The following is a 20,819-nucleotide window of genomic DNA, read 5'->3' as shown; positions in this document are numbered from 1 at the left end:
AAATTGATTTTTTTGGTAAAATAATAATATTTTAAGTAATTTTGTTACTAATTTTATTATTTAAATAATAAAAACACATAAAACCTTATTTTAACTTTAAGATGTCACACGATAGAACTTCTCATAGATTACGTGTGTGCCAATCACGACCTTTGAAGAACAAGATTGAAGTAATAGACGGTACGAAATTGGAAGTTTTTTTCTCACATCACATGGTTGTTGTTAGGTACAATAACGAGCTCTTTGTTTGGTATGTCTATTTTTCTTTCAAAAATATTTATAATTTTATTTGAAGGTTATAAAATAATTATTAAATTTATTATATTATTATAAAAGTCTTTTAAAGTTTATTAAAATTGATTATTGTTTTTTTAAAAGGGGTTTACTTTGTATTAAATAACCGAAATATATAAAGTATGTCACAACTCAAGTTATCGTTAAAAAACCTTCCTAAATCTATATCAAGAAAAAAGAGTAAGATTTAGAGTGAACATGCTAGAATACACATATCAGCAGCAATAACAAAATCTTACAACCAACTATGGGAAATGAAATAACAATTGCATAATACACATAACAGTCCCTACAGCAGCAGCCCTGCACAACCAGAATGGCCTTAAACGGAGCAACAACACACCATCGCTCATCGCTTAATTAACCAGCACATCAAAACTACAGAAATCATACAATAATGCGCCACAAACGCAATCAACCTAAAAGGAACAGGAGAATACAAACAAGCCCCCAGAGCGAGGAAAACGACACCCAGCAAAACATCAACTAAAACCAGACAAAACAACGCCTCACCTAGTACCACCAGTCAACCAGCAAACAAAGCCAAAAACACCTTTTTCAAAAACTACCCCTGATGCTCAAACACCCTCAGCCTCACAACATATGCAATTAAAAACAAACAACCCCTAACAATAATAGAACGCCAACGACCCAAATCCAGCCAGGGCAAACTACCACCGAACCACAATGAATCATATACCAAAAAAGGATGAAATAATAGAAGGATAGAACCTGAAAAAATCCGAAGGTGAAATAAACCTCTGAGGCCATTTGCAATGGCACCAAAAACCAATCCTTTGCAAAGCTAAAGTAAAAATCATGTCATCACACCAGCTAATGTTATTAAAAATACAATCATTTCTACCAAGCCAAATTGACCAAATGATACCGTAAAAAACCATTCTCCAAACTGGTTTGACAGATAAGTGCACCGACAATGATTCCCACAGGACAATGATAGCACGTAAAGAACCAGGGCATACGAAAACAACGTTCCATAACCTGCACCACCGCTGCCAAAACTTCCACACTATCATACAATGGCAAAACAAATGACTAACGAACTCTAACTCCTCACCACAAATCACACAAGGGCTTGACCATACACTCCCTAAACCCCTCTTCGCAAGCTCAACCAACGTCGGGATTCTATGCATCGCAGCCTCCAGACGATGGCTTCCACTTTAGGTGGCGCAAGGTTAGACCAGACAAGGTTCCAAAATTTGTCAACAATAGAATCTCCCCTAGCAACAATTGAGCATAAACTACTTGGTGTGTAAGAGAATGAAGGGCATCCGATCCATATTAACCTGTCGGACACAGGGCGAACAACGATTGCACGATTAATCACACCCATAAACTCCTCCCATAATCCACGTTCCCACTCAAAAAGCTTTCTCCTTAAATCAATCTTCCACAACCATAAGTCGTTGACCAAAGAACGGAAATCAGATACTTTACCCTCCTATTTCACGACCACTCCAAAAATCATAGGGTATGATGTCCGAAGCGATGGACTGAAGATTATTTTTCTTGGTAATAGATCCGAAGATGGAAAGGTTCCTCATGGATCACTTTGTATGATTTTGCATAAGGATAGGTGATAAATGCTTTCGATGGTGCTGGTTCTCAAGCAACAGAGGAAGAGGTTCAACAAGAAGTGGTTGCAATGTCTCAAACTATTATATTCCGGCCCGGAATAGATGTGATGCAGGCAGTTCTTTTGCCACACGTGACATGGAGACGACAAGAGAAAACTGAAATGGTGGGTTCCTGGAAGGCTAAGGTGTATGATATGCACAATGTCATTGTTAGCATCAAATCTAGAAGGGTGCTTGGGGCCGTGACGGATAATGAGTTCTTCGTAGCTTCAAATGAGAACCAAACAGAAAGTGAAGAGCTCGATGAGATATTGACATAAGATGAAAGGAAACAACTTGAAGTTTCTCTTAATTTGGATTCTTTGAAAATATACAATGAAAACGACGATGCCATTATCGGGCATTGTCATAGTCGTTACGAGTCTAGGATAATTCTTATTGAGGACACCAATGGTTATAAAATTGTATAGACTAGACAGGAAAAGAAAGGATGGTTTGGTGGATGGAGGAAACGGGAGCCAAAGCATGAAACACACAGAAAGATTGTGCTGCCCAAAGGTTCCTTTTCCGTAGATGAAAAAGTGAGCAACTTACTCAAAGACTCTCATTCCAGGAGTCGGATAAAACCCGGTGGACATTCTGTGGAAATTGTGGGAAGTAATGATCATAAGAGTGGTGATTGGCATCGGGATAGTGGCAAGGAGAACGAGTATAAGAAAGGATTAAGGCTTGTTCTTTGGATTTCTCTAAACTTTTCACTTCAAACTGAAGAAGTCCTGCCATTTCTAGACATTCTTGCGAACAAAGTCAAGGTGATTCGCTGGTTAAGAGAACTTTTCACTACAAAGCTTCTGGCCGGAACCTTCTCCGTCAAGGTATGTTCTTTTTTATCATGTTCAAATATGTGCTGGTCATAGATGTCTCATCAATTATACTAAAAATAGTGTTGTTGCACTCAGGTTGCCATCCCAGTTGTTCCAACAATCAGAGTATTAGTTTCTTTCACTAAGTTCGAAGAACTACAATCGATAGACGAGTTCGCCACGCCCCCTTCAAGCCCCACCATGATGACACATCCGATAGGTTCATCTTGGTTTCAGTGGATAAAGGCGCCGTACCAACGGCCGAGCTCATCCAATCACAACTGCAACAACTGTTGAAGTCAAACTCAAATAAGAGTGTAGAAAGCTTAGGTGGTCCCATAAAAAATTATAAAATGGCAGCAACTTTTGGAAGCATGCTAATGCTTAAGAACAAAGGAAATAACGTGGCAATGCACTAGTATGTCGGCAAAGATTTTTAATGAAAGCAAATGAAGACAAGCAAATATGTTCATCATGTAAGGCTGCAATAATAGAGAAATTGAGCAGCTTCTACAATCTTCAATGTCGGTTTATTACATATATATATATATATATATATATATATATATATATATATATATATATATATATATATGTATATGTGAGCAAAGCAAGTATGTATACATGTGAGGAAAAGAGTGAATAACGAGTGAGAGAAAGAAAAATAGAGAGAATTGTGAGAAAGCTTAGCAAAGCTATATTTGTGAGTTTGTAAACTAGAAACAACTAGTATTGTAGTATTGTAATATTGAGAGTGTCGTTGTAACATAATTTGTTTCGTATAAATAAAAAGTTTGAGTGTTATAAATTATCGTGAGCCCATCTACGCTTCCAACAAGTGGCCTCAGAGCTTGGTTCGAGTTTAACGTGGTGGAAAAGATGTCCAATATGATTCAACCACAAATCCCGAGATTGAAAAAAATTATTAATTACGACAATTGGAGCATTCAAATGAAGGCGTTACTAGGCTCCCAAGATTGTTGGGATATCATCGAGGATGGTTACACCGAGCCTGAAAATGCAGCAGCACAAACAGCCTTGGCCAATGAAGAAAAGAAGGTGTTGAAGGAATCTCAGAAAAAAGATAAAAGAGCATTGTTCTTTATTTTTCAAGGAGTAGACGAATCTACCTTTGAAAAAATTTCTGATGCGAAAACCGCAAAACAAGAATGGGAGATTTTGCAAAAATCTCTATAAGGTGTCGAAAAAGCAAAAAAAAATACGCTTACAAACTCTCAGAGCTGAGTTTGAGATGTTAAAAATGAAAAATACAGAAATCATCGATGATTATATTAGCTGTGTGAAAGCGGTCGTGAATGAAATGAAAAGAAATGGCGAATCACTCGACGATGTTAGAGTGATAGAAAAAATTTTACGGTCATTGAGAAGAAAATTCAATTACGTGGTGGTGGCAATCGAATAATCGAAAGATTTATCTCTGATATCAATCGATGAGCTTGTGGGTTCACTTCAAGCCCATGGGCAGAAAATAAAACAAAATAAAGATTCAGAAAATTTGGAGCAAGCTCTACAAAGCAAGATGAATGTCAACGAAGAAGAAGTTAGCAGTAGCTATACACGAGGTCGAGGAAATCGTGATGGTTATCGTGGAAGATACAGAGGAGGACGAGGAACTCGTGGACGTGGTGGCCGATCATATGACACCGATCAAATGTGTGAAAGCAATCCAACATCAGGTCATGGATGAGGATTTAGAGGCCGGGGTAGGGGCAGATATCAACAAGAAACTAAATTCCAGGTACAATGTTATAATTGCAATAAGTATGGTCATTATAGTTATGAGTGTAGATCTGCTCCTAAACAAGAAGAAAGAAATAATGTAGCAGCAGCTCAAGAAGAAAAAATTGAAAAATCTCATGTATTCCTCACTTACAAAGGAAATGAAGAATTCAAGAAAAATATTTGGTATCTTGATAATTGTGCCAGTAACCATATGTGTGGTCAAAGGGAATTGTTTGTGAAGTTAGATGAAGCAATCCATGGACAAGAAACGTTCGGTGATGACTCGCACGTAGAACTAAAAGAAAAAGGCGAAGTCATGATTACTCAGAAAAATGGAGAAAAGAAATATATTTCAGATGTATATTATGTACCTGCTTTGAAATGCAAAATCATCAATCTTGGTCAACTCTTGAAAAAAGAATATGAAGTGCAGATGAAGAATCACTCGCTTGCCATCAAAAACAAATAAGGAGAATTGATAGCCCAAACTGATATGACTCGAAATCGTCTCTTTACAATTGATATCGAGTCGGGAGAAGTCAAGTGCATGAAGACCGCGATCAAAGATGATTCATGGCTATGGCATCTAAGATATGGACATCTTGGATTTTCTGGTTTGAAGCTTTTATAAAAAAACAAACATGGTGAAAGGACTACCAGAGATCAACCCTCCAAATCAATTATGTGAGGCTTACATCAAAGGAAAACAACATAGACAAAGCTTTGAAGTTGATAGATCTTAGCGTGCCCGAAGACCGCTGGAGATAGTACACACAGATATAGCCGGTCTTTTTGATATATCATCGCTTGGCGGTAACAGGTACTACCTAACTTTTATTGATGATTTTAGTAGGAAATGTTGGATTTACATCTTGAAAGAAAGTCAGAAGCGCTGGAAAAATTGAAAGAATTTAAATCAATGGCGGAAAAACAAAGCGGTGAATATTTGAAGATACCCAGATCAGATATAGGACGCGAATATACATCAAAGTTATTTGAAGAATTCTGCAAGAAGCATGGCATCATCCATCAGTTGACAGCCAGATACACACCACAACAAAATGGAGTTGCAGAAAGAAAGAACCACATAATCCTGGATATGGCGAGAAGCATGATAAAAGGCAAGCAACTACCGAGAAATTTCTGGGCTGAAGCAGTTCGATGTGCAGTTTACCTATTGAACCGATGTCCAATAAAAAACGTGAAGTATATGACGCCAAACGAAGCATGAAGTGGACAAAAACCAGGAATTGGACACCTCCAGATTTTTGGATGCATTGCATATGCCCACGTTCCTGAACATACCAGAAAGAAGCTCGATGACAGAGGAAAAAATGTATTTTCATTGGCTATGATGAAAGAAGCAAAGCTTACAGATTATATAATCCTCTTACCAAAAAGATAATTATTTTAAGAGATGTTGAGTTCGATGAAGCAGACTATTGGAGATGGAGCAAAGAGAAAAAAAAAGTTGAAGAACTATTTTTTAAAGATAACGATCTTATCAATCAAGATGAAGAAGATGATGATCAAGGTCCTCAATAAAATGTATCATCGTCCTCAAGCAGCAGCAACGATGCCAGCAACATAATAGAAGATCCTGAAGCACCTCCTACAGAAGTTCGAAGATCCACAAAGAGAGAGAAGAATGCCAAAAAGGTACAACGATTATGAACTAAATAATGTTTCACTTTTCTGCTTACTTGTGAACAATGATCCAATAACATACGAAGAAGCGGTTGAAGATGACAAATGGAGGAATGCAATAGATGAAGAAATTGCATCAATAGAAAGAAATGATACAGGGGAGCTAACAAGACAACCAGAAGGCCATAACCCAATTGGAGTAAAATGGGTTTACAAGACAAAAACTAATAAAGAAGGAAAGGTCGAGAAGCACAAAGCGAGGCTAGTTGTCAAAGGCTATAAGCAAAGACAATGAATAGACTATGATGAAGTATTTGCTCCAGTAGCAAGGATTGAGACCATCAGACTTCTCACAGTAGTCGCAGCACAAAAAGGATGGAAAATTTATCAAATGGATGTGAAGTCAGCATTTCTAAATGGCTACCTAGAAGAAGAAGTTTATAATGAGCAACCACCTGGATACATTAAAAAGGGACATGAAGACAAAGTTTACATATTGAAGAAAACTCTATATGGTCTGAAGCAAGCCCCGAGAGCATAGAACACGAGGATTGATGAATATTTCCAGAGAAATGGGTTCATGAAGAGTCCATACGAGCATGCTTTATACACAAAGAAAAATGAAGACGGTGATATCATGATCATGTGTTTATATGTAGACGACATGATTTTCACATAAAATAATCCAGGTATGTTCAATGATTTTAAGAAAGCTATGACTAAAGAATTTGAAAAGACATATATTGGAGAAATGGCATACTTCCTTGGAGTTGAAGTGAAGCAAATGCAAGAAGGAATATTTATATCACAAAAGAAGTATGCAGAAGAAATTTTAAGAAAATTCAGAATGGAAGATTGCAAGTCGGTAGCCACTCCAGCAGAACCAGAAATCAAATTAAGCGTGAATTCAACAAGAGAGCAAGTGAATCCGATGTTGTTTAAAAGCATCGTTAGATGTCTAAGGTATCTGACTATCACACGACCAGCCATAACATACGCTGTGGGATTGGTAAGCAAATTCATGGAGAATCCAAAACAAGATCATTGGTGTGCAACAAAAAGAATCATCAGATATGTCAAAGGTACAACAGGTCATGGCTTATTCTACACACATTCAGAAAATTCGAAGCTGGTTGGTTATTCTGATAGTGATTATAGGGGAGACTTAGACGATTGGAAAAGCACAACCGAATATCTCTTTCATATTGGCTTTGTAGTATTTTCATGGTCATCAAAGAAGCAACAAACAGTAGCTCTTTCAACATGTGAAGCAGAATACATAGCCGCAGCAGCATGCACTTGCCAAGCAATGTGGTTAAAGAATATTTTACACGAGCTAAATTTGGCACAAGAATAACCAATTACAATCTATGTCGACAACAAGTCTACAATTTCCCTTGCCAAGAATTCAGTCTCTCATAGCCGAAGCAAGCATATTGATACAAAGTATCACTTTATACGAGAGCAGGTGAAGAACAAAAATGTGGAATTAATTTACTGCAGAACTGAAGATCAACTAGCAGACATTTTCACAAAATCATTGAGAGCATATATATTTAATCGACTCAAAGAAAAGTTTGGAATGGAAAGTCGAGTTTGAGGGGGAGTGTTGAAGTCAAACTCAAAGAAGAGTGTAGAAAGCTTAGGTGGTCCCATAAAAAATTATAAAATAGCAGCAACTTTTGGAATTATGCTAATGCTTAAGAACAAAGGAAATAATGTGGCAATGCACTAGTATGTTGGCAAAGATTTTTAATGAAAGCAAATGAAGACAAGCAAATATGTTCATCATGTAAGGCGGCAATAATAGAGAATTTGAGCAGCTTCTACAATCTTCAATGTCGGTTTATTACATATATATATGTGTGTGTGTGTGTGTGAGCAAAGCAAGCATGTATACATGTGAGGAAAAGATTGAATAACGAGTGAGAGAAAGAAAAATAGAGAGAATTGTGAGAAAGCTTAGCAAAGCTATATTTGTGAGTTTGTAAACTAGCAGCAACTAGTATTGTAGTATTGTAATATTGAGAGTGTCGTTGTAACATATTTTGTTTCGTATAAATAAAAAGTTTGAGTGTTATAAATTATCGTGAGCCCATCTACGCTTCCAACAACAACATTGAAGATGTTCAAGATCCATTTGTAGTACCCCAAGATTATTCTTGGATCACAGCTGAAGCAAAGAGAAGAGAAGAGCAAAGAAGGGTAAGAGTGGGAACCATTTGAAGTGAAGGCTCCCCAATGTAAAACAAAAACAATTCCAGCAGATGATAACTCAATAGGAAGTAGTAGAGTTCCATTAATGAATCCAGAAAAATGAAAATTGATGTGTGATTCCTGCATTTTACATACAGCATTAGCTTGGCATTTTAGTGGGTTTTTATTCTTTATTACACAGAAAATCATTAAAACTAATTTCTTTTGAGCTAGTTAGATGTTTAAACTTTTTTTCCTAAACATATACCTAAACTATAATTTGTAACCTCTTCGAATTTAAGATGATAATTTAATCTGAACTTGATGAATTTTGATTTAATCCGGTAAAATAAATTTTCTTTTTATAAAAAAAATTAAATTTGGTTTGGGTTTGTTTGGATTTTGTAAAGAGTAATGTGGACTGAGTTTGGATTTAGAATGAAAAATTATTGACCTAAAATAATGTATACTTTTTTTCATATATTTAGAGATAATTATTATAATAATCTTATTTAAATATTTTTTTCAGTTAAATTTATTTTATCGAATATATACATTTATTTTTGAACGGATCGAATACAATTTTATCTTAAAATTTAAATTAAAAATTTAATCTGCCGATATCTCCTTAAATTTGGAAGCAGATTATTCAAATAAAATGATATATTTCTAAAATTATGTCGATAAACAATGTTATTTAAAAATTAAATTCTGTTAAAAAAATGTATATCATACTTTTATCATTAAAATCTCTCATCATATTAGTTTCATGATATAGATAATGTCAAGAAACTTGCTAATATATATATATTTCTCTTTAAAACGCAGCGTTTTGAGGGGAAAACAGGTGAGATTTTTTTGGATCTCTGTTTCGTGTCCCCTAAAGATTCTGTTAATGGCAGTTACAATAACTGTCTCATGCTGCAAAATTGGGTTTGATTGGTTTCTGGCCAAAATCACAACCTACTGCTCGTTGTAGTGAAAAAGAAGTTATGATTTTTCTTTCTTTTATTCTGGGAGCATCGTTTGGTTGCTTAGAAAAAAAACAGGCAGAAAGAAAGAACCAGGTGAGAAGGTTATTCTGGATATCCATCAATTTCTGTCCCCCAAGGATTCTTTTTGTGTTAGTTATAACAACTGTCTAAAACTGCAAAGTGGGTTTGATTCGTTCTTGGCTAATATTACTGATTACTGCAATTTTTCCTTTTTAATTTGTTTGAATTTATTGATTTGTAGGAGGAATAGTTTGGTTATGTGTTGTAATGGTTGGGGGATTTTGAGTTGAAATTGAGTGTGTTGTAATGTTGATGGCGTGTTTTGATTCCTGAGGGAGAAATGGCGAGTATTGACGTTTCTAAATATGCACACAGTCCCATACACAAAGCTGTTGCGACCAAGGATCATGCCGGTCTCAAGACGATACTTGCCGCACTCCCGTCTCTTGGGAACCCGGATTTGATTCGGACGGAGCAAGACTCGTTGACAGAGGAAGAGAAGGCCGATGCGATCTCTACCGTGGTCGATTTTCGCGAGGTTCCGAACAGGGATACTCCTCTTCACTTGGCTGTTAAACTCGCGGACGAAACGTCAACCGAAATGCTTATGATCGCCGGTGCCGATTGGAGCCTTCGGAACGAGCAAGGATGGAGTGCACTCCAAGAAGCGATTTGCCACCGGCAAGAAGCGATTGCGGCAGTTATCGTTCGGCATTATCCTCCGTTGGCGTGGGCGAAATGGTGCCGAAGGTTGCCTCGCTTGTTGGGAACAATGCGAAGGATGAGAGACTTTTACATGGAAATCACGTTCCATTTCGAGAGTTCCGTCATACCTTTCATTTCCAGGATTGCTCCTTCGGATACGTATAAAATTTGGAAGAGGGGTGCAAATTTGAGAGCTGATATGACTTTGGCCGGATTCGATGGTCTCAGTATTCAGCGTTCGGATCAGAGTATTATCTTCCTCGGTGATGGTTCCGAGGTCGGGAAGGTTCCGCCAGGATCACTTTGTATGATCAAACATAAGGATAAAGAGGTGATCAATGCTTTTGAATATGACGGTACCGGTTCTCAATCGACCGAGGAAGAGATTAAACAAGAAGTGGCTGCAATGTCTCGGACTAATATAATGCGGCCCGGTATAAATGTGTCGCAGGCGGTTCTTGTGCCACAAATGACATGGAGACGACATCCGAGAACCGAAATGGTGGGTGCCTGGAAGGCTAAGGTGTACGATATGAACAATGTTGTTTTTTTCATCAAGTCTAGGAGGGTGCCTGGTGCCATGACAGATGAAGAGTTCTTAGCAGCTTCCAATGAGAATGAAACGGAGGGTGAAGAGCTCGAAGACATATTGACGGAAGACGAAAAGAGACAACTCGAAGTTGCTCTTAAGTCGGATCCGTCGGAGATATCCAACGAGAATGGCGATCGCCATTCCGAGGAGAGCAATGATTATAAAAATGCAGAGACTAAGCAGGAAAAGAAAGGATGGTTTGGCGGATGGAGGAAACGGGAGACAAAGCATGAAAAGGAGAGTGACTTGGTTGGAGACACTCCACCCGGGAGTCAGATAAAACCGATTAAACATTCCGTGGAGACCTCGGCAAAGGAGGACGAACATCGGAGGGTAACAGATTCAAGAACGTTGACTTCTACGACTTCGGAGAGTGGTAATCAGCGTCAGAATAATGGCCGGGCCAACGAGTTTAGGAAAGGGTTGAGGCCTGTTCTTTGGCTTTCTCCCAACTTCCCATTGAAAATCGATGAACTCTTGCCATTGCTAGACATTCTAGCCAACAAAGTTAAGGCCATTCGTCGGTTAAGGGAATTGCTCACTACAAAGCTTCCACCCGGTACCTTCCCTGTCAAGGTACGTTTTTCTATGAAACTTTATATGTATTATATATTTATAGATATATGTAACATTACTAGTAATGATTTCCTGTCGTAGTTATTCGATAATGACTGAATATGTGCCGGTCATTGGTGTCGATATGGTTATTTTAGCTCGGCCAACAAATGAAATGTGTGATTGTAGTTTATGTTCATACTAAAAAATGCTCACGATTGCACTTAGGTTGCTTTCCCTGTGGTACCAACAGTGAGAGTATTGATTTCTTTCACCAAGTTCGAAGAACTACAGCCAGTCGGTGACGAGTTCTTGACACCCCCTTCGAGCCCCCGATCAGGCCAAGAAAGCTCCTCAGCGACACGCCCGACGGGTTCGTCTTGGTTTCAATGGATAAAGGTGCCATATCCACGGCAGGGCTCATCCGATAGGACGGAAAATGTTCAAGATCCCTTTGCAATACCCCAAGATTATACTAGGATTACAGCTCAAGAAATGAAGAAGAGGCTTCAAGAGAAGAGCAAAGCAGCGGCAGCGGCAGCAAAGAAAGGCAAGAATCAGAACCCCAAGGTCACAGATACAAAACAAAGCAACAAGAAATAGGTTATCCTATAGGGCGTTTTCATGTTTTTTATTTTTAAAATTCGAGTTCGAAACTGTTTACCTTCTTTAATAAAATTTGATTTACTTAAAATTTACATCGCCCGATTTTGATATATTTATTGATATCATTTTCATCTAAAATCTATATACGTTGATCGATTTATCGAATATATGTATATATATAGCCAAAGCAAGGTTCTTTCATTTCAGCTTCATGTTAAACTGTTCAAAGGTGTAAATTAGAATGAAAAGCATGGAATTTGATTATGCTGTGGTGTAGATAATTCAGACATCCAAGTGTGTATGAAAGACATGTTAATTAGTTTAAAATATAATTTCTTTACAGAAAGTATAGTGAAATAAAAACAATTCAATCAAAGTATATAAAAAGCACCTTGGCCATGATGCTTTCTTGCTTTTGGTGCTGTAGAGGCGTGTGCATTTTTGCCATGATTCTGGTAATGAGCAAAGATTTCGATTAGCTTTCGTCTTTTACGGTTCCTACGTGCTTAAAGATCTGTAAACTTCATAATAATGTCGACTTAGCCATTACCAACTTTGTTCAAACTTGAAAAAAATTAGGAAATTTTCAGTTTTGTCACTACAAAAAGAAGAATACTGTAATTTTAGACGACTCATTTAATGAGTCGAGAATCATAAATCAAATAGATATATGATTCTTTTGAAATTTCTTGATCGATGGGAGTAATATATTCAAACCCAATAAAACAATATATGTGTTCTTGATCAAAGTTATATATAACAAGTTTCATATGCATTTTATTAAGATATCATAAATAAGAATAGGAAATGTTCAAGGTTTCAAGGAACTTTCATGGGTTTCTAAAGATTTTCTATGCTAAGAAAGGTAAAATGTGAAAATTTATCTTATTATTATGCATGTAATTCTTATATTTTTTTTATTTTAATTTCATTTGTCACTAGATTTACTAATAAAATATATTACTTAGTAACACATACATTATAAGGTAACATTATCAGATATGAATTTTATTTTGTGTATATATATATATTATTAAATGAGAAAAGAACATGCACCTAAGAAAGGAAGAAACATATTCAGCTGTTGTGCAATAATTATGAGCAATTTTTTGCTCTAGTTTTTGGTTGGAGGGGGGGCCTTCCTCTTCACCCCCTCATGCCTCAGATTTAAAGACATTGATTGAACAATGAACACACTTGTTCTTGTGGGCACTAATTAAGCATAAAAAATATCATTTCTTTCATGCATTCCCTTAACCAACATTACATTTCTAACATCGTTAATATATATATATATATATATATATATATATATATGTATGTATGTATTTATATGAACTAATAGAGTTAAACTGATTTTCAGCGGAAAATTGGGAAATCGAGTCATCTTCTCTTTCCAAACTGCAAATTTGGGTGAACAATGAATAGGCAAACATGGTTTTTTGCACCAAGTAGTACAAGAAATCATCTATGTAAACAATTTTCTCATCCAATATTGTCATAATTTGTTGCTCAAATTATCGCCTTCAAGATTCGAATCTGCATTCTCTTTTCTCATTGAATGACGCAAACGCAAGACCTCCTAACTCCCTCCAGCTCTCCATCATCTGACACACTTTTACAATTCAAATCAAAGTCAGAAATATATTCTATTTGATTCAATTGCAAGCTTATATGTGTATGTATATATGTATGTATAACAACCTTATATGTGTATGTGTATATATGTGTGGATTTACCTTGGTTCGAACTCCCGAACATGAGCAATGTCTTTTCCATGAGAATCTGGCCAACTCACTTTCCTCGTTTCATTCCTTGTTAACTCAGTACTCCGATCATCATCTGCTACTGGTTTCTTCAGATTACTCTTCCGAGTCGGGTTCCCTTCGACGTGAGAGCCATTACTCCCGGCAGTACTTGCGTCGCCGTTGCCGGTCGTGTCGATGCTCAACTGTGATTCATCTTCTTCCATGACTCCATCTTTAATGCTCTTTCCCACGGTGCCGCTCCTCTTACCGGTGTTGTTGCTGCTACTACTGCTTCTGTTGTTAATATTCTCTTCACCTTTGCAACCCGAATTCCTCGACGGTACGTAGCAAGAGCAGACTAAAGCAGTGCACCGGTTCTGCGCCGACGCCGCCAGGAGTGCAGCCCTAATCCGATCAAGCTTAAATATATATATTAGCTTCCCAGCTACTCATTGATTTTACCATACGACTAAAGTAATCCGAGCAAGCTTGTTTGATGATCATTCCATGAGAGATTGGAAGCCATGCTTTTGTCTACTATGTCTCTTTGATCCAGTAGCTAATAAAAATGGAGAAGAAACAGCTTCAGCTGTATATATGTAGATAGAAAGCATATGGTGTATTAGGAATAACAAGGTGCGGTGGAAAATTATATGTAACAGTCGAGTCGTATTTCAATCTCAGATTTTGAGTAGAGCTCGAATTTTATCCATTTGAAAAATTGAATTTAAATATTTTATAATTTAATTATTAATATTCTTATTTCTTTAATTTTTCTTTATTTTAAATTTATTTATTTTATCAAATTTAAACTATACGTTCCTAAATCATCATGAAATACCCATATAACTTTATTTTCTTTTAAATACCTGTATGAAATTTCCTATTTTTGAACCATATTGTTACTTAAATTTCATATCATTTGCATTCTATTTTTCTCTCTCAATACCATATCATCGATGTCCAATAATAATATACCGTCATATTTTTATTTATATCGTATTTCTTTTGAGATAAACTCGAACAATAAAACAACTGTTTAAGTATTAAAATGAGAAAATAATTATAACCAGAGACGGATAAATGATCTCATGTTAAGGGATGAACTTCTAAAATTTTAAGGATTGAAAAACTTATAAAATTTTAGACGCAAAAATAAATTATCAATATATATATATATATATATATATGATAATTTAAAATTTTTAGAAAAATTATTACTTTCATCAACTTCCTCTGGATTCATCCTCGAGTATAGTACAAAACTGAAATTAGGAATTTAATTAATATTACTTATAACATTTAAATAATTTAGGGCATGATGTTACATCTCTCCCCACTCAAAGTTGTTGTCTTTAGCTTTTGAGAAATGCACTCATGAGTGAGGGGGAAATGGGGTGAAAGAAAAAGGAGTTGGAGTTCTCATCAACCCCACCTTTTGCTGTGTGTCGGGGATCGATTGATTATTGGCTGAAATAGGTTCTCATCAGAATTATTTTTTTAATTTAGTGTGAATATTACAGTATCCGTCGAAAGTCATTGAGAACATAATGTGTCTTTAAAAAGTCACCGGGAAAACAGCGTGTCTTCAGCTTTGTTCAACGGCATAAAAACGGGGAAGACGTATTGTGTTTCCGGCATCTCCCCGGAAGAAGCATAGTATTTCCGACGACTCTTCGATTACTGTAGCATTCACATCATCTCAAGATATAACTCCAGCGACACCTTAATTCAGCCAAAGAAAAATTTAATAACCCTACAACAGCAAATTAAGCCGATTGAATGGTATGAACAGTCGTCTCTGAAAATCTTAAATTAGTATAAATTTTATATATTTTCTTTGTATTTTTAATTAATAATATATTCTTTTTTTTTCTAGAATTTTATAATTTATCATCTCTTAAAATTTTAAAAATTTACCTTGATATAAGACCGTAATTCCATTCCTAACCATATTCGTGGGGACAATTCTGTGTTAATTGTTTCGTTGTAGTTTAAGTTTGAGATATTAGATAGGAATCTAATCTTTCATTTTGTGCTTTGTTCATAGCACGAGAGCCTGCAATCAAATGAGTGGTAAATAGGTGAAATCATTATTATATATTGAAAGGTTAATAATTCTCAAGCATACAATTAATTGATTTTTAGTTCCGTCGACGTCTATTTAAAGTTGTGGAATTGATTACATATAAACGTAATTTTATTTTCATAATTTAATTTAATAATTTTAATTTAACTCACGAACGTAGATTTAATTAATTAGATGTTTAATTAAAAAGTTCTATTAAATGATATATTATTACGAGTTTATGTCACGTTATCACTTAGTAGTGATATAACCTTACAGTATTTTGACATTTAAGAGATTATGAACCAAAAATATATATTCAGAATGGCTCGTTTGTCTTCTAAAATGTACATTCTTTTACCTTTTTGTCCTTTAACTTATTAAAAATTATTCTAATTGACCTTATTTTATTTGGATTAATCTACGATAAATAGAAGACATTATCTGTTTATAAGATAATTCTCTATCATTCGACATTAAACGCTCTTATCCCTAGTATTGTCAGTGTTCAAACTTAGGACCTCAAGAAATAACAATAATTCATTTACCACCGAAGTCACTTGATTCGTGCTAATTGACCTTATTTTTTTAATGACACGAAAATAATTAACTTAAAAATTATTTTAATTATATTTATTTTTTATGATATTAAAAGAATTGAGTAGTCGGAGATGATTTTAACTCGTTAACTTTAATAAAAATGATAAATGACATGCAGTCTTTTAGATGTTATTTTTATTTAACTTAGTCCTTAAAAAAATTATTTACATTAAAATTGACCCTTATTTATTTTTATTTTTTATAATTTAGTCCAATATTATTTATAATTTTTATATATATAATTTAAATTATAATAATATATTTTTAAATTCAATTTTACATTAGATTCAATTGAATCCCTAAAACAAAATTATCTAATTGAGATATAAATTTAATTTTGCTTTTTTCTGAATTTTTTGCAAATGACTATTTTAAATTTTAATTTCATAAATATAATGATAATTTTATTTTTATTTTATACACCAAAATTATTTTTAATTTACATATTAATCCCTTAATTTTTTAATTAGTTCAATTCATGTCCCTATTTAAAAGATCAAAACTAATGGTCCTAGACCTGGCCCAGGCAAACCGGAACACTTGGCCCTTACTTTGATAGCAACGATTTGTATTGGGTTGGTGGAGGCTGGCATTTTAATACTTTCCACGTCGCAATTGGGAGAGTGGGGATTTGAGCTTAAGCAGCGAGTTGGGAGGGAGACAGAGTCGACACGAGTGAAGCGATTCACTGTTTCAATCAAAGTTTCAAATCTTTTGAAGCTAGACCTAATCGATCAGGTTTGGTCTTGAACCTTCATTTTGGAATCTGCGTTTAATTTTTGTTTGATTGCTTAGAAAATAAATGGAATAGAAAGGAAAATGAATGACTAATTGTAGTGTTGTTGTTGGATAATTTAGTTCAGTTAAGAAGTAGTAAAAACGCCCAAATCCTAACGAAAACGAGGTAAATTTTTGAAGAAATGTACCGGGGAACTGATATTGCAGCGTTTGAAGTTTCAAAACTTTCTTTCTTTTCTTGCATGCCCTATAGGGGAGAGAGGTTTTTAGCATTTAGCAAAGGAGAAGAGCTCAACAAGTTTGCAGCAGCATTCCAACAATGAACAGGTGCGAATTCCTTTCTTAATATATTTTCTTTTGGCGAATTAACATCTTTTTTCGGTGCTTATTTAGCTTTTAATGATGGACTATCGGCTTTAATAATAGGATTCTTACAACAAAAGCTGGCTCAAATGTTAATAGATTGAGAATACCCTGGAGGCCATTTTCTAATGATGCTGCCCCAGTAATATGCCCAAATGCTGGAAACCCTGAAAAGGTAATTTTTTAAAACTATATTCGTTTGCTAAATTTTCTGGTTTATTTCACATTTTACTGGTATTTTGAATTCAAATTTTTTATTTTTTTATAATTAGTTATATAAATTGATGTAAAATATTGGATTAAGTTACTTTCTCTTTTTAAACATTTTAGGGGAGTGAAGCTGAACAATATGACATTGCAATTGTTGGAGGTGGCATGGTTGGCCTGGCTCTCGCCTGTTCCTTAGGTGGCTGAATTGTTTATACGAAATCATTTTCTTCTTATTTTATGAAATTGATTTTGAGATGTACATCTGGTTCATCAATTTTGCAAAGGTGTAAGCATTCACCAATAGGCACTATGATCATGATATTGATAGCATGCACATGGATGCTACAGAACTTATAAATATGTATAATTAGAACTTATTGTAACCTTACAGAGCATGTTCTTGTTGTTGATGAAAAAATTTTGTGATGTTGAAATATTTTGTTTTTATACTATGTTAATTTGCAGCTAGTAAACCATTAACAAAACACTTGAATGTTGTCATCGTCGATAGCAATCCAGCTTTGGGGGCAAAGCACTTCATTAAGAAAGATGACCTCCCTGATCCCAGGGTCAGTACAATTACGCCTGCAACTATATCTTTCTTGAAAGGTAAAGAACATACTGTATTAGACAACTTTAGTCCTTATGTTTTTGTGACCACTTGGGAAGCTCAAGAAATGGTTATGTGCTAGCATCTTAAAAATATTGAAAAATGTAATTTAAAATAGAAATATTTATATTGGTTATGTTTTAGAAACAGCTATAAGATTACGATGTTAGCGATGATTTGTTAAAGCTGATTATTGTAGGACTATTACTATTATTTTTAGACCCTCCATCAAGGTAAGCATAAAAGAAAGGAAAATGTAGGCCTAATTGGTAATTTAAATATCGAGTAGATGATATTTCCCTTGATTAGCTATTATGTACCATGCTTGTTTGTCGCATTTGTTCTGCTCTTGGTGATAGCGATAGCATATATTGCAGATATTGGTGCTTGGCGTTTTGTTGAGCAGCATCGACATGCCTACTTTGATAAGATGCAGGTGCTGGCTGTTATATTTGCTCTTTTGCTGATGATGTCTTTTTCTCCTGCCCTTTACATTGCTCTTATTCGTTGTCTTAGTTGAAATAAGAACTAGGTCTTATTTGCTTGTTCATCCTTGATTTTAAATGGCAGCTAGAGTGTATTCAATAAAAAAAGTGCTAACAGGTTCGTTATAACCTTATATAGGTTTGGGATTATACTGGCCTAAGTTACGCAAAATACAATGCCAGGGATGCAGACAAAGAAGTACTGGGGTAAGCGCCTGCTTTTAGCCAAAGAGGCAGCTATATTATCTTTATGTTCTAATTCCTTTGTGCTGGTTTTGGATACAACATTAGGTGCGTTGTGGAGAATAAGGTGCTACTTAGTTCTCTGCTGTCACATGTGCAGGTATCGATTTGTCACGAAACCTTTACCTTAATTTCGCTCGCTCGATTTCTTTTTGTTGCCATCTATCCTCTGAACAATTTGGACCTCATTTTCTATTTCAAGTTAAAAATATTGTCCACATATCTTTTCAATTTTTGTGATACATTCCACTATATATTTTCAGAATACGGAATTGCTGAAGAAAATATACCCATCAAGATTGACTTCAATGTCTATACTACCAAATTCTTCATCCTCGGAAGTGAACAGCACATTATCGATGACATCGTTGTTCACTCATGGGCGTTTAGCAAAGTTAGAACTAGAGGATGGCAATAGCCTATATGCAAAGTTGGTGGTAATTGAACTTGCACCTGAATGAGCTGGATTTGCTTGTTATAATATTATTTGGGTGACAATTTTTGTGAGTAATTTTTTTCAGCGTTAAGTTACATGAGATTCACCTCAGGTAGGAGCAGATGGGGGCAAATCGCGAGTGAGAGAGTTAGCAGGAATCAGAACTACTGGATGGAATTACTCGCAGAATGCCATCATATGTACAGTCGAACATGCTGTAGAAAACCATTGTGCATGGCAGAGGTTTCTACCTTCTGGTCCACTTGCACTTCTGCCAATAGGTGATAAGTTTAGCAATATAGTTTGGACCATGACCCCGAAAGAGTCATCAGACTTCAAATCAATGACCGAAGATGACTTTCTGAAAGCTGTAAATCATGCTCTCGATTATGGTTATGGTCCTCATCCTACATCAAGCATATTAGGTGGTTCAGAATTATTTTCTTGGCTTAAGGGAGGTATCTCCAGCTCAGCTAATGATTGCTTCGAAGTTCCACCAAAAGTAGTCAAGTTGGCCTCTGAAAGAATGGCTTTCCCATTATCCTTGAGGCACGCTAACGACTATGTATCAAAGCGCGTTGCTCTAATTGGCGATGCAGCTCACACTGTACATCCTTTGGCTGGCCAAGGAGTTAATTTGGGTTTTGGAGATGCATCTAGTCTTTCAAGTGTCATTTCTGAGGGCATTGCTGTAGGCACAGACGTCGGGGAGGTATGTATAAAACAAACAATGCCGTAAGACGCGATGAATCTAGTTATGTCTTCCAAGAAAAGAATCGGAAACACGATGCCGATCCTTAAATTTTGGTGTTGTTAACACTTTCAGGTACGGCTACTAAAGAAGTACGAAGCAGACCGAAAACCAGCAAACATTATGATGATGGCAATCCTGGATGGTTTTCAAAAGGCATACTCTGTTGATTTCGGTCCTCTGAACATTTTACGAGCTGCCGCGTTTCACGGGGCTAACCATATTTCACCACTTAAAAGGAGCATCATCTCGTATGCATCGGGGGAACTGAGATTGCCACTGTTTGCCTGAAGACAGCCTCGATGGAAGAATCGATGGTAAATTAGGTTTAGAATTTTCCGCACCATCCTACTGTACAGTGAGTAAATTGTTTTCAGCAAAGCTTTGACGAATAAATTGTAAAACTTTAAACTTTGATATAAACAAATCACAGGTCGATCCGAGACAAATGTACTCGTAATTTGGCAATCTACTTGAGCTTACTTGGATAGTCATTGCCGAGTTGAGTTCGAGTTTAAGCAGCTTGATTATTTTAAAAGAAGTCGAATTCGAAAATCGTTTGATTTCAGCAGTTTTTGCATTTAATCGACTATTTTTCTTTTAAAAAAATTAAATAAACTTGAATTTTGAAGGTAAATAACACACATGGTCACTCAATTATAAAGAATTTTAATTTGACAATCAGTCTTTTAATTTTGTCAATTAAATCATTTAATCGTTTGAAGGGTTTCAATTATGGTTAACATATGTATAGTTATACGTTTATCGTT

General features: G+C 35.6%; 2 protein-coding genes and 1 pseudogene across 6 annotated transcripts; all 3 read left to right on the top strand.

The window, feature by feature from the left end:
• The first annotated feature begins 1,466 nt into the window (after positions 1 to 1,466).
• Positions 1,467 to 3,055, top strand: LOC120197464 (annotated as a pseudogene).
• A 6,606-nt stretch (positions 3,056 to 9,661) lies between these two features.
• On the top strand, positions 9,662 to 11,796 carry LOC120197294 (ankyrin repeat domain-containing protein 13C-like). The gene is made up of 2 exons (XM_039198880.1): positions 9,662 to 11,212; positions 11,420 to 11,796. The coding sequence occupies exons 1-2, from the start codon at positions 9,680 to 9,682 to the stop codon at positions 11,792 to 11,794; spliced, it is 1,908 nt and encodes a 635-aa protein (XP_039054811.1). The 5' UTR covers positions 9,662 to 9,679; the 3' UTR covers positions 11,795 to 11,796.
• A 4,942-nt stretch (positions 11,797 to 16,738) lies between these two features.
• LOC120197866 (ubiquinone biosynthesis monooxygenase COQ6, mitochondrial-like) lies at positions 16,739 to 20,507 on the top strand. Of its 5 annotated transcripts, none has more exons than XM_039199265.1 (12): positions 16,739 to 16,788; positions 16,836 to 16,951; positions 17,229 to 17,278; positions 17,378 to 17,489; positions 17,645 to 17,720; positions 17,990 to 18,133; positions 18,512 to 18,570; positions 18,759 to 18,826; positions 18,911 to 18,962; positions 19,126 to 19,299; positions 19,411 to 20,010; positions 20,125 to 20,507. In XM_039199265.1, the coding sequence occupies exons 3-12, from the start codon at positions 17,271 to 17,273 to the stop codon at positions 20,338 to 20,340; spliced, it is 1,509 nt and encodes a 502-aa protein (XP_039055196.1). In that variant the 5' UTR covers positions 16,739 to 16,788; positions 16,836 to 16,951; positions 17,229 to 17,270; the 3' UTR covers positions 20,341 to 20,507. The 5 variants fall into 5 exon arrangements, with proteins under 5 accessions (XP_039055196.1, XP_039055204.1, XP_039055209.1 ...); XM_039199273.1 differs by having other exon boundaries at positions 17,205 to 17,278; XM_039199278.1 differs by having other exon boundaries at positions 16,836 to 16,956; positions 17,237 to 17,278.
• The last annotated feature ends 312 nt before the right edge of the window (positions 20,508 to 20,819 follow it).

This window comes from Hibiscus syriacus, unplaced genomic scaffold (genome assembly GCF_006381635.1).
Source record: "Hibiscus syriacus cultivar Baekdansim isolate YM2019G1 unplaced genomic scaffold, ASM638163v2 tig00004779_pilon, whole genome shotgun sequence".
NCBI lineage: Eukaryota > Viridiplantae > Streptophyta > Magnoliopsida > Malvales > Malvaceae > Hibiscus > Hibiscus syriacus.
The sequence above is the reverse complement of the archived record's forward strand: the minus strand, read 5'-3'. Positions and strand labels throughout refer to the sequence as shown.